The sequence below is a fragment of the Pelodiscus sinensis genome, chromosome 4 (assembly GCF_052426305.1).
Source record: "Pelodiscus sinensis isolate ZL-2025 chromosome 4, ASM5242630v1, whole genome shotgun sequence".
Classification (NCBI taxonomy): Eukaryota; Metazoa; Chordata; order Testudines; family Trionychidae; genus Pelodiscus; species Pelodiscus sinensis.
In genome coordinates this window covers 99,907,405-99,920,681 of record NC_143055.1, presented here as the reverse complement: position 1 = coordinate 99,920,681, position 13,277 = coordinate 99,907,405, and the positions used below count along the sequence as shown (strand labels likewise).

The 13,277-nt window shown below is 42.6% G+C and overlaps 1 protein-coding gene across 3 annotated transcripts in view; it reads right to left on the bottom strand.

Annotated features, from left to right (window-relative positions):
• NDNF (neuron derived neurotrophic factor) overlaps positions 1-13,277 on the bottom strand; it is a 38,713-nt gene that overhangs the window by 3,184 nt on the left and 22,252 nt on the right. For all 3 annotated transcript variants that reach the window (XM_075929821.2, XM_075929823.2, XM_089778012.1), the window contains exons 2-3: positions 3,621-3,809; positions 1,286-1,410 (exon numbers count right to left, since the gene is read on the bottom strand). In XM_075929821.2, coding sequence (XP_075785936.1) covers positions 1,286-1,410; positions 3,621-3,808 — 313 coding nt within the window. In that variant the 5' untranslated portion in view covers position 3,809. The remainder of the gene's footprint in view (positions 1-1,285; positions 1,411-3,620; positions 3,810-13,277) is intronic.

Genomic DNA, 13,277 nt, shown 5'->3' with positions numbered 1-13,277 from the left:
GTGACACTGGTGAAACAGTGGATAGAATACTGTGTCCAGTTCTGATGCCCACAATTCAAGAAGGATATTGAGAAACTGGAGAGAGTTCAGAGAAGAGCCACAAGAACGGTTAAAGTATTAGAAAAAGTAGCTTCTAGTGACAGACTTAAGGAGCTCAATCTAGTTAACTTAACAGAGAAGATTAAGGGGTGAGTTGATTACAGTCAATAAGAACCTACATGAGGAACACAGATAATGGGCTCTTCTGTCCTGCAGAGCAAGTTGTAACACAATCCAACGGCTGGAAGGCGAAGCTAAGCAATTTCAGACTAAAAATAAATCATTTTCCAAGGAGAATAAGTAATCATTGGAACAATTTACCAAGAATTCTGGTAGATTTTCCATCACTAACCATTTTAAAATCAAGACTGGAAGTTTCTCCAAAAGGTATGCTCAGGAATAATTTGGGGGAACTTTTATGGCCAGTGTTACACAGGTCAGGCTCAGTATTCAGAATGACCCCTTCTGGCCTGAGAATCTGTGCTTATTCAATCCTTGGCCTGACCCGTTGAGAGGGCCAACAAGTGTACCAATCTCTGCTAGCTGTTCTGTTTGTTTCTAGTATCTCATCACTGTCCTTCTGAAAATGGTTTGAGACTGCTAGCTCATTTCACATAAGTCACAATACCATTTCATGTCTATGATCTGGTTATTGATGGGCTTGTCACTGCTGCTACTGGAGAACTCAAACATCAAGGAGAATTCCTTGTTGGAATTAAGCTGTTTGTTAACAAATGAAATCCATAGTGCCAATAAACAAAGTTTTACTTTATCATATTTCCATACAGAATTAGAGATTTGTTTTCAAATATACATACCCCTCCCTCTGCTCTCCATTAACTCCCTAGTCACTCTTCTGCTTAGATTTATAACCTACTTTCTGCCTTGTTTACTCCTAGTTCTTTCTCTTGAAGTTTCCTTTAGCAGAGATTAGTGCATCCCAATGTGTCAAACTTACCTGGAGAACTGCCAGTCATTTTTCTATTACCTATCGCTCGGGGAGTGTATTCCTCTTTGACTCTCCATTTCACAGACTATTGCCTGCCTTCTAAACTAATGTGAGATTGGGTTTCATATTCAATCAGTAAGGACTCAGACATCCTCTTAAAAGTTACACACAGTTGTGTGATGTGTGTATCACATCATCACCGATTGGGGAAGACTGGAATCAGGGAGAGAGGAAAGTCTCCTGTTATCAATTCTGAGCCATAAAGTCCCAGGATTAGAGTTTTCACTGGTTTATTACCTGAACCTTCTCCACTGGCTTCTTCTGGAAGTTCCTGCAGGCTCAGCTTCCATTCCAAAGGAGCGTCACATGGTGTTACAGTAACTGCTAAAGGAGTGTTGTCTTCTTCCACCACAAAGAAATACCTGTGCAAGATGAACAAAAGTTTAATATTAATTATGACAACAAATAGCAGCTGACATTAATCTAGGCTGATGTTCATAGGATATCAGAGACAAATCAATAAAGATATAAATGAGAAAAAATATGATGTAACCCACTACTTAAGTTGAAAGTTCTTTTAGGCACGGAGCACCTCTTTGTATGTGCTTGTACTGTGTCTAGCACCATGGGTCTTCTATGCATAATTGTAATGTAAAGCATTATCGTATAACATGAAAATATACATAAAGTCTCATACCTGCTACCATTCAAGCTAATAGCAAAACTCCCAACTGACAAATCTGAGCAGGATGGGACCTTGTATGTCTTAATTTCTATGGTCTCATATATATCGTGCCCCCCCCCCCCCGAATACGTTTACACTGCACGCTTATTTCAAAATAAGCTATTCCAGAAGAAATACTCTGAAATAGCTTATTTTGAAATAGCACGTCTACACTACAGGGAAGCCTCAAAATTAGTCTGAGGCAGGCTTTCCTAATGTGGATGTGCTACCTCAATTTAGAGCCCTAGGAGGCACTGAGGAGTAATTACTTTAAATGGCCATTGGGAGGAGCTATTTCGAAATAGCAGCAGTGGAGCATCCATACTGCTGCTATTCCAAAATAGCCATTTCAGAACTGGCATTATTCCTCATAGAATGAGGTTTACAGAAGTCCGAAGAAGCCACCCATTATTTCGAAGTAATGGAACTTCTGTGTAGATGCTTGCATTGTTTTTTTCGAATAATGGCTGTTATTCCAAAATAACACAGCTGTGTAGATGCACCCTTTCTGGCATAGTAAACTGCTTTTAAGTACTATTTGAGGTATACCAAGTACCATGAAGTCCATGTGAACAGTTCTTGCTTTTCTCCAAAAAGTGAGTGAAAATACTTTGTGCTTTCAAATATACAAATTTTGTTTTTATTTTATATTGCTTTCCATAGATCTTAAATGGGAGAAAAGGCAAACTGGAGAACACGAATTCTTGAAAAGCAATTATTTCTGATTTGTATGTTATAAGCTCTAGATTCTGATAGTTTTATACTACATCAGTTTTTACCCAGAGATGAAATCCCACCCTCACTCAAGTCACTGGCGAAACTCTTATACATTTCATTTCATACTTGATGCAATCCTTCATGGTCCTTTCAGGCCAACTTAAACTGACTCTCTCCATACTTAATTCAAAGTGGAGTGTCTAAATATATCAAAAAAGAGAAAAGTATTTACTTAATTTGTTAATCTGTGGTGGGTTAATTATTATGGATATTTCTGGTCTTATTTGGGTTGTTTGGTTGGTTGATTTTTTTAAATAGAATATGACTAATTCTTTTCAATTTATCACATTGACCATTTAATCTATTCAGTGACTATAAAGTAAAACAAATTCTCTATATACTTCAACACTTCCATTTACCACACAGAGAACTGAGGATTTGGGGGTGGGGTTTTTTTTTTGGGGGGGGGAGGCAAGGTGATTGAATTTTGCTTTGTGTTTTTGGGTTTCAGTAAGGCTACGTCTAGACTGGCCCCTAATTCCGGAAAAGTCATGCAAAGCAGGTAAGTCAGAATAGGGAAATCCGCGGGGGATTTAAATATCCCCCGCGGGATTTAAATAAACATGTCCGCCGCTTTTTTTCCGGCTTGGGGGAAAAGCCGGAAAAAAGCGTCTAGACTGGCGCGATCCTCCGGAATAAAGCCCTTTTCCGGAGGATCTCTTATTCCTACTTGAAAGAAAGCGGCGGAAAAAAAGCGGCGGACATGTTTATTTAAATCCCGCGGGGGATATTTAAATCCCCCACGGATTTCCCTATTCTGACTTACCTGCTTTGCATGACTTTTCCGGAATTAGGGGCCAGTCTAGACGTAGCCTAAAAGTATATGAAAACAGGATGTTGGAAGAGCCCTACAAAATTGGTTTCCTTTTAATTTCCCCCTCTCAAACCCGGTTTGTGGCCTCGCTTCAGGAAAATGTTGTGATTTGTGGAGTCTCTGGACTCACACAGAAAGTGAAAAGTAACTGAATGAGGTTGGGGTTCAGCATGGGTAGGGGGCCTACTGAGACTGAAACAGACACTGTTGCTTTACAATGCAAGAATTTTTCATATTTGGATCTAAAAATTGATTCCAATAGAGTCAAAACAAATAAGTTATATTTAAAGCCCTATAAATTATACTAGTCAACATACTTTTTAGGTGCATCTCTGAAGAGAAAGCTGCTAATTTCAGCTCCATCTGGAATTACTGATGAATCATGGAAAAATGCTTTGTCCCGGATTTGCATCTGAAAAAGTTCCTCATCTCTGGTAGGTAATTTCTGTGTCCTGGAGTTGAGTGGGAGCAGCAGCAAGAACCCAAACCAAAGGAGCAAAAGCATCCTGCAGCAACAAAAGGAATTCATTTGTTGAATTCTGAGTGACAAGCATACTAGAAACTTATTTTTTGATACATGGTGTTATTGTTTCATTTTAATTGTAGATCTTCATTATTTGGAGTATATATCACACCAGGAAAGATGAGATTTTCTTAAAGCAATGTTTTTCTCATAACTTTGGGTCAAATTCTTAGGCAGTGTAAACTGTGTTGCATCTGACATTAATTTACCCCAGGAGAGGACCTGGCCCTTTAGATCTACTATATTCTTAAGCAAATTATATTTAAAATAGATGGTGCCCAAATATTTAAATGTTTTCCAAAGCTGTAAAAAAATGCTGAGAGGGTACAAATTGAAGGGTCTCTTGTATCCCTGATGTGCACATATAGCGTGAATGGTAGTAGTTACATATGTGCTTTATATTTCAGGGGAACCTTCAGTACATATGGATAACTATACATAAATATACTATGGAGAGGAAAAATCTTATCGAGGACCTTACAAAAGCATCTAAATAGGACTTTTTCCATCTCCAACTTCTATCATAATTGAAAGTGAACCCACCGATTTCAAAGTGAATCCATTTGTTGGGTATTTCTCTTTCATTCTATGTATTAAACACGTTTTTGTAGATCTATAATTTGACATTTTGCAACAATGAAATAGAACTTGCTGGATCTGAGAGCAAGCCACTAACACACGGCAAATATGAGTTATGTTGACATCCCTTTCTTTAAAATATTTTGGTTGGACTCCTAGCAATCTTTGAAAAGTAAAGACTTCCAGTCAAATTACCCTTTATAAAAATAGTGAATAAGGAATATATAAGATATTTTTCCATATACATTCAAAGCACATTGATATTAGAATGCCATTCACCAGTGCTTAGTCTTGGGTCTGGTGGAAATTCCAAAACACAAAGGCAAAGAATCCTTTACAAATTAGGAACAATAATTCATAACCCCATGACTTTCATTATTATGTCTACAACTAGGCCAGTAATGACTACTCTAGATCTATAAATTCTTCCTCAGTACAGTACATGATCTAATATGCAATGGATGTGATACATAAAAAAACCCAGCTCACTTACAAGAATAGTAGAGGGCATTCAAATTATATTTTGATAAAAGTTACAAAATTAGTGGAGAGATTTCTAGGCCTCTGCCATCTGTATTTCAACAAGTTTGGTGAACCAAGTCTGTATTGTCATTTTTATTTTACTGTACTTGCTATTACTAGTGCTATGTATATGGGTTTAAAACATTCTTCTGAGCTACAGGGTAGGTTGATTATACCTTTATAACACATTTTCTTCTTTAGATCAAATCTTACAAAGTGCTTTCTACCCCTACTTGACCATTCTTTGACAGCTTACGTGAAATATCAAGCCCATGACTCCTTGGAAAGCTCTGTGTGTGTGTGTGTCTGTGTCATTTCAGTCATAATAAACCTGCTCTTCTCCTTCAACTTCTTTATGAAAATAGAAACACTCAACTCCAATAGGAGCATCAACTGGCCTCCTCCTTTCCCCTGCAGGGGACAGCCTCTATGACACTCCCAAAGAACAGAAGCAGCCAGTCCCTCTCAGCCAGCGTACCTCCTTTCCTCTCACCCCTTCTCAGCAGAGACAACCAGACACAAGATCCCAAGGGTTCCCCCTCACTCCCTTCCACATTGTGGAGACTCAACAAGTTTCTCCATCTTCTCTCTTTTGCAGGACAGTCTACGAAAGGCTCCATTTGCCCCTCAATAGTGCCAGCAGGCTATCAGCAGGAGGTGGCAATTGGCAGCCTCCTTTTCTTCCCTCCACACAAACCTTTGTTAGAACTTTGAGACATTGGGTCCCAACAGCTCTCTCCCCTGTACTTCCACCACAGGGAGCACAAGCAAGGCCTCTTCCTCTTTTCCATCTTCACCTCCAATTGTGCCTGGAGAACAGCTTTGGAGATCTTTCTGGGATAGTCAGCTCCCCTTTCATACACAGTTAAAACTCTAGATTGCTTCAGTTCTCATGGAATCTGACACTATTCTTGTTCCCATTAAATGGCTACATCTGCCTTTAATATCATTGTCATTTAATTGCTCCTTCCATCCACAGTGTGCTTTTAAACTTTCTGCCTGTGTGTACCCATAGGTTCTTTGCATCTTCCTTTTCCTCTTCCCTTTGCCTTATCCCTTGACTTCTCTCCTACCTACTACCATCTGCTGTGGGAAAATCCATAGGAAAGAGATGTGAAAGAAAGAATGGAGTGAGGTTCGCCTTGCAGAGTCGCATATTTTTCCTTCAGAAGGATTGTTCATCTTGGTGAGGTCCCAAGGCCCTTTCAGAGCACCCAGAAAAGAGCTTGGGATGCACCAAAGTTAGTTAAAGCTGCACAATACTCTCATTATTATAATTAATTGGAGAAGGTCCTGAGAAGAGCAACAAAAATAATTAAAGGTCTAGAAAACATGACCTATGAGGGAAGACAAAGAATTGGGCTTTAGTTTAGGGAAAAAAGAGGACATGATAGCAGTTTTCAAATACCTAAAGAGTGTTATAAGGAGGAGGGAGAAAAATTGTTCCCCTTGGCCTCTGATGATAGGACAAGAAGCAATGGGCTTAAATTGCAGCAAGGGAGATTTAGACTGGACATTAGGAAAAAACTTCCTCACTGTCAGGGTGGTTAAACTCTGGAATAAATTGCGTAAGGAGGTGTATTACTATCACTGGAGATATTTAAAGGCAGGTTAGACAGACATCTATCCAGGATGGTCTAGATGGTGCTTGGTCCTGCCGTGAGGCCAGGAGACTGGACTTGATGACCTCTTGAGGCCCCTTCCAGTTCTATGATTCTATATCCTCTGTATGGAAAGCCATCAATGTGTTGGACATGGCTATTTTCAGCAGCAATTAAACTTTATTAAATCTGAATAGGCTGCCCCCTTATTTACTCTGTGACAGCAGTAACATGTCCTCATGACTAACAAAAGGTAGGAAGGTCCATCACTTACTGGCCTGGAGCTCCAGGGTTCCCCCCACCTCTTACCATGGTGACTGAGCATGCAGGGCCCTGCCACTAGCAGCAGCTTGGAGCTACTGAGTCTGCCCATAATGGCTAGGAGCAAAGGAGTCTCCCCTTCACTGGCTGGGATCTACAGGATTTCCCTGTTGTCCATGGGACTGGGAGCTGTGGGGTCCCCCTGCCAGCAGTGGCTTGGAACTGTAGGAGTCCCTACTGCACATGGCATCTGGAAGCTTGGGGTGCCCTGTCAAGCAGCTAGGAGTTGAAGGAGGCCCCACTCACATCTCCAGCCCCACTGCTCTGGGGCGGATGCAAAAAGGTCATGGAGGTTTCTGGAAGTCATGAATTCCACTACTTCCATGACCTTTGTGACAAAATCTTTGCCTTGTTTATCATAGAATCATAGAACTGGAAGAGACCTCAGAAGGTCATCAAGTCCAGCCCCCTGCTCTAGGTAGGACCAATTCCAACTATATCAACCCGGCCAAGGCTTTGTCAAGCCGAGACTTAAACACCTCTAGGGATGGAGACTCCATTACTTCCCTAGGTAATCCATTCCAGTGCTTCACCACCCTCCTAGTGAAATAGTTTTTCCTAATATCCAACCTGGACCTCTCCCACCACAACTTGAGACCATTGCTCCTTGTTCTGCCATCTGTCACTACTGAGAACAGCCTCTCTCCAGCCTCTTTGGAACCTCCCTTCAGGAAGTTGAAGGCTGCTATCAAATCCCCCCTCACTCTTCGCTTCTGCGGACTAAACAGACCCAAGTCCCTCAGCCTTTCCTCATAAGTCATATGCTCCAGCCCCCTAATCATTTTGGTTGCCCTACGCTGGACCCTCTCCAATGCGTCCACATCCTTTTTGTAGTGGGGGGCCCAGAACTGGACACAATACTCCAGATGCGGCCTCACCAAAGCCGAATAAAGGGGAATGATGACATCTCTGGATCTGCTGGCAATGCTCCTCTTAATGCAACCTAATATGCCATTAGCCCTCTTGGCTACAAGGGCACACTGTTGACTCATATCTAGCTTTTCATCCACTGCAACCCCCAGGACCTTTTCTGCAGAACTACTACTTAACTGGTTGGTCCCCAGCTTGTAACTATGCTTCGGATTCTTCCGTCCCAAGTGCAGGACTCTACACTTGTCCTTGTTGAACCTCATCAGATTTCTTGTGGCCCAATCCTCCAATTTGTCTAAGTCATTCTGTACCCTATCTCTGCCCTTAAGCGTATCTACCTCTCCCCCCAGCTTAGTGTCATCCGCAAACTTGCTGAGGGTGCAATCCATCCCCTCATCCAGATCATTAAAATAAAGATATTGAACAAAACCGGTCCTAGAACTGAACCTTGGGGCACTCCACTAGAAACCGACCGCCATCCTGACATCGAGCCATTGATCACTACCCACTGGGCCCGGCCTTCTAGCCATCTTTCTATCCATTTTACCGTCCATTTATCCAATCCACAATCCCTTAACTTGCTGGCAAGAATATTGTGGGAGACGTATCAAAAGCCTTGCTAAAGTCAAGGTATATAACATCCACTGACTTCCCCATGTCCACCGAGCCAGTTACCTCATCATAGAAGCTAATCAGATTGGTCAGGCATGACTTGCCCTTTGTGAATCCATGCTGACTATTCCTAATCACTTTCCTCTCATACCAAACTGGGTGGGGTTGCAACTTCTTTGGAGGATAGGGACATAATTCAAAATGACCTTAGCAAGTTAGAGAAATGGTCAGAGGTAAACAGGATGAAGTTTAATAAAGAGAAATGCAAAGTGCTCCACTTAGGAAGGAACAATCAGTTCCATACATACAAGATGGGAAGCGACTGTCTAGGAAGGAGCATGGCGGAAAGGGATCTAGGGGTCATAGTGGACCACAAGTTGAATATGAGTCAACAGTGTGATGCTGTTGCAAAAAAAGCAAATATGATTCTAGGTTGTATCAACAGGTGTGTTGTAAGCAAAACTCGTGAAGTCATTCTGCCGCTCTACTCTGCACTAGTTAGGCCTCAGCTGGAGTACTGTGTCCAGTTCTGGGCACCACATTTCAAGAAAGATGTGGAGAAATTGGAAAGGGTACAGAGAAGAGCGACAAGAATGATTAAAGGTTTAGAGAACATGACCTATGAAGCCAGGCTTCATGAACTGGGCTTGTTTAGTTTGGAAAAAAGAAGATTAAGGGGGGACATGATAGTGGTTTTCAAATATCTAAAAGGGTGTCACAAGGAGGAAGGAGAAAATTTGTTCCTCTTGGTTTCTGAGGACAGGACAAGGAGTAATGGGCTTAAAGTGCAGCAGGGGAGGTTTAGATTGGACATTAGGAAAAAATTCCTAACTGTCAGGGTGGTCAAATATTGGAATAAATTGCCAAGGGAAGTGGTGGAATCTCCCTCTCTGGAGATATTTAAGAACAGGTTAGATAGACATCTGTCAGGGATGGTGTAGACGGAGCTTGATCCTGCCTTGAGGGCTGGGGGCTGGACTCGATGACCTCTCGAGGTCCCTTCCAGTCCTATTATTCTATGATTCTATGATTCTAAGTGCCTCAATATGGATTCCTTAAGGATCCCTTCCATGATTTTTCCAGGAACCGAGGTAAGACTGACCGGCCTATAGTTCCCTGGATCATCCTTCTTCCCTTTTTTGAAGATGGGCACTACATGTGCCTTTTTCCAGTCATCCAGGATTTCTCCCGATCTCCACGACTTTTCAAAGATAATAGCCAAAGGCTCCACAATGACATTTGCCAACTCCCTCAGTACCCTCGGATGCACTAAGTCCGGACCCATGGATTTATGTATGTTTAGCTTTTCTAAATAGTTCCTAACCTGTTCTTTACCTACCACGGGCTGTCCATCTTCATCCCATCTTGCGTCACTTGGCACAGAAGTCCAGGAGCCGACCTTGTCCGTGAATATAGAGGCAAAGAAAGCATTGAGTACTTCAGCTTTCCCCACATCATCTGTCACTAGGTTACCTCCTTCATCCATTAGGGGCCGCACACCCTCTCTGATCACCTTCTTCTTGTTAACATGCCTGTAGAAACCTTTCTTGTTATCCTTCACATCCTTAGCCAGTCGCAATTCCATTTGCGCTTTCGCCTTCCTGATAACCCCCCGGCATTCTCGAGCTATACCTTTAAACTCCTGCCTGGTCATTTGTCCAAGTTTCCATTCTTTGTAAGCTTCCTTTTTGTGCTTAAGTTCACCAAGGATTTCCCCTGTAAGCCAGTCCGGTCTCCTACCATGTTTGCCTCTCTTGCTACGCGTCGGGATGGTTTCTTTTTGTGCCTTCAATAAGGCTTCTTTAAAATACTGACAGCTGTCCTGGACTCCTTTCCCCTTCATGTTAACATCCCAGGGGATTCTGCCCATCAGATCTCAGAGGGAGTCAAAATCTGCTTTTTTGAAGTCCAAGGTGTGTATTTTACTACTCTCTTTTCTTCCTTTGGTCAGGATCCTGAAATCTACCATCTCATGATCACTGCTTCCCAGGTTGTCACCCACCTCCACTTCCCCTATTAGTTCCTCCCTGTTTGTGAGCAGGTCAAGCTGCGCACGGCCCCTGGTCGGATCCTTCAGCACCTGTGTCAAGAAGTTATCCCCAACATTCTCCAAAAACTTCCTGGATTGCCTGTGTACTGCCGTATAGGTTTCCCAGCAGATGTCAGGGTGATTAAAGTCCCCCACGAGAACCAGGGCCTGCCATCTGGAAGCTTCGCTCAGTTGTCCAAAGAAAGCCTCATCTACCTCATCCACCTGATTCGGTGGCCTGTTGTTTGCTCCTTTAAACTTAACCCATAGACTCTCAACAGGTTTTTCTCCCTCTTTATACTGGAGTTCAGAGCAATCGCAGTGCTCTCTTACGTATAGTGCAACTCCTCCTCCTTTTCTCCCCTGCCTGTTGTTCCTGAACAGTCTATACCCTTCCATGACAGCGCTCCAGTCATGCGAGTCATCCCAATTAAATCATATTTCTTGGTCTGGGCCAGGGCCTCCAGTTCTTCCTGTTTGTTGCCCAGGCTTCTCGCATTAGTGTACAAACACTTCAGGTAAACAGTTGATCATCCTATCTTCTCCATTCGAAACATGGGTCCTCCTTTCTTGCCCCTTCCTCTCTGCATTTCTTCCCGATATCCGACTTGCCCACTCCCCTCAGGGTTTTGGTCACCGTCCCCCGACGAACCTAGTTTAAAGCCCTCCTCACTAGGTTTGCAAGCCTGCCCGCGAAGATGGTCCTTCCTCTCTTCGTTAGGCGGATCCCATCTCTTCCTAACAGTCCTTGCGCCCGGAACAGAGTCCCATGGTCGAAGAAACCAAAGCCCTCTCTGCGACACCATCTGCACAATCACGCATTTACGTCCTTTCCCTTCAACAGGGAGGATGGAGGAGAATACCACTTGCGCTCCAAATTCTTGGATCCTTCTTCCTAGCGCTACATAATCCGCAGTAAGACGCTCAAGATCATTCTTGGCCGTATCATTAGTTCCCACGTGGAGAAGCAGGAAGGGGTAGCGATCCGAAGGTTTGATCAGCTTGGTAAGCCTCTCAGTGACATCCTGAATGCGAGCTCCCAGTAAGCAGCACACCTCTCGAGATTCCAGGTCCGGACGGCAGAGGGATGGCTCAGTCCCTCTTAGGAGGGAGTCCCCGACCACCACCACCCGTCATTTCCTTTTGGGCGTGGTGGCCATGGAACCCCCATCCGTAGGACTACGCATCCCATGCCTTCCAGTAGATGGTGTTCCCTTCTGGTTTCTTCCTTGTGAGTTCCCTTCCAGAGCTTTCAGCACTGCAGAGCCTGTGGAGAGAGCTTGAAAGCGATTGCTTACCTCTATAGCATAGGGGGATTCCTGTGCTGGTCTTTTTCCCCTTCTAGAAGTTACATGCTGCCAGTTCTCTTCTTGGTCACGTACTGCCCTCTCTGGCTCTTCTGCCTGCCGTGCTTGAAGGATTAAATGCTGCCTTCTATCGAGGAAGTCTTCATCCTCTCTGATCAAGCGTAGGGTCGACACTTGGGCCTCCAGTCCTCTAATTTTTTCTTCCAAAATGTCGACCAGCTTGCACTTGGTGCAGATGAAATACGTTCTTTCTTCCGGGAGGAAGACAAACATGGCACATGCTGTGCAGGTAACAACAGCAGACCCATCACCAACCATCGCTGCTGTCCTGGAAAAGGGATTTAAAAAGAAAGGCAAGAGAACCTCCCGCCCTTCCCTCTCCCCTTCCAAACTCCCTCTCAAAACTCCCTGTTAGCACTCACCTGTTCGCAAGCTCCTTGGTCACTTGCCCACTGCCTTATAAAGCCCCTCCCCCTACCAAGGCTCAGCCAATCAGCAGAGGCTTCTAGAATTCAAACTTTCATTAGAAGCCAACAGTTTCCACCTGTTCCACCTGTTTATGGTCAAATCATGATTCAGTCTTTCCAAAATTTGTCAACTTTCTAACTAGTCCTATTTTCTTGAATTCAGATTGAAGCGTTTATACTCGTCAGCAAAGCTAATGACATCTGAGGTGTTGGAAGCAAAGATCCGGAAATCAAAATATTTGGCAACTCAAATCCCCAAAGTCAGCAAAAAAAAATCCTTCTTTATATCATGTAGGATGAGTTCTGTGTAATAAAACTCTTTGTTTACTGATATTTCAAGTATTATCCTCAGTCAATATGGAAAAGAGTTTTGACTGAAATCAGAACAATTACAACAGAGGACTTGGTAAGGTAAAGAATACTGACAAGTTTCTGAAGAGAGCTGTCCCCTCTAAATGAACCTCCCTGATAACCCAATGCTGTATATTCTCAGTTAGTTGCAGTACAATTTAAACTTTATTAAACTAAACTGCTGTAAAATGGAATTAATTTTCATGGACAACACTTTCTGAAATTGGTCATGGAAACATTGAAGCATCCAAAAAAAATCACTATTTGATTTTGAAAATGCAAGCCACGAGTTTTGTGCAGTCTTTTCAAACTAAGCCTAATTAACATAATTTTCTACAATATTTGGGCACAGATTGAGTTAAACCTTGAACATATTACTCACATAATATATGCATTGTGACAAATCTTTCTTATAAATCTATTTTTGGTCAGATTCATCATTGTAATAGCTAAGTGAAACTCCACTGATTTCCATGACCTCTCTCTTACAAGTAGTAAATAAATTGTGAGTCACAATTATTGCCTCACTACCTCACCACCTCCTTGCCCCCAAATTCTTGGAAATATTCAACCAGGAATGTTTTTATTTGTCCTGTGTAACCAGCTCTGAACCTGGTTTCTTTTTAGAATACATGCACAAGAGACAACCTAAACTTAGCTTGTTCAGTTTCAGAGTAGCAATCTGGAATACATTGTGTGACTTCTTGTTGTCCTGGCTGTGCCTTCTACAGGTTTTTCTTGTTTCATTTTTTTGTTTGTTTGTTTGTAAAACAGGAGTCAATATTTTATTTA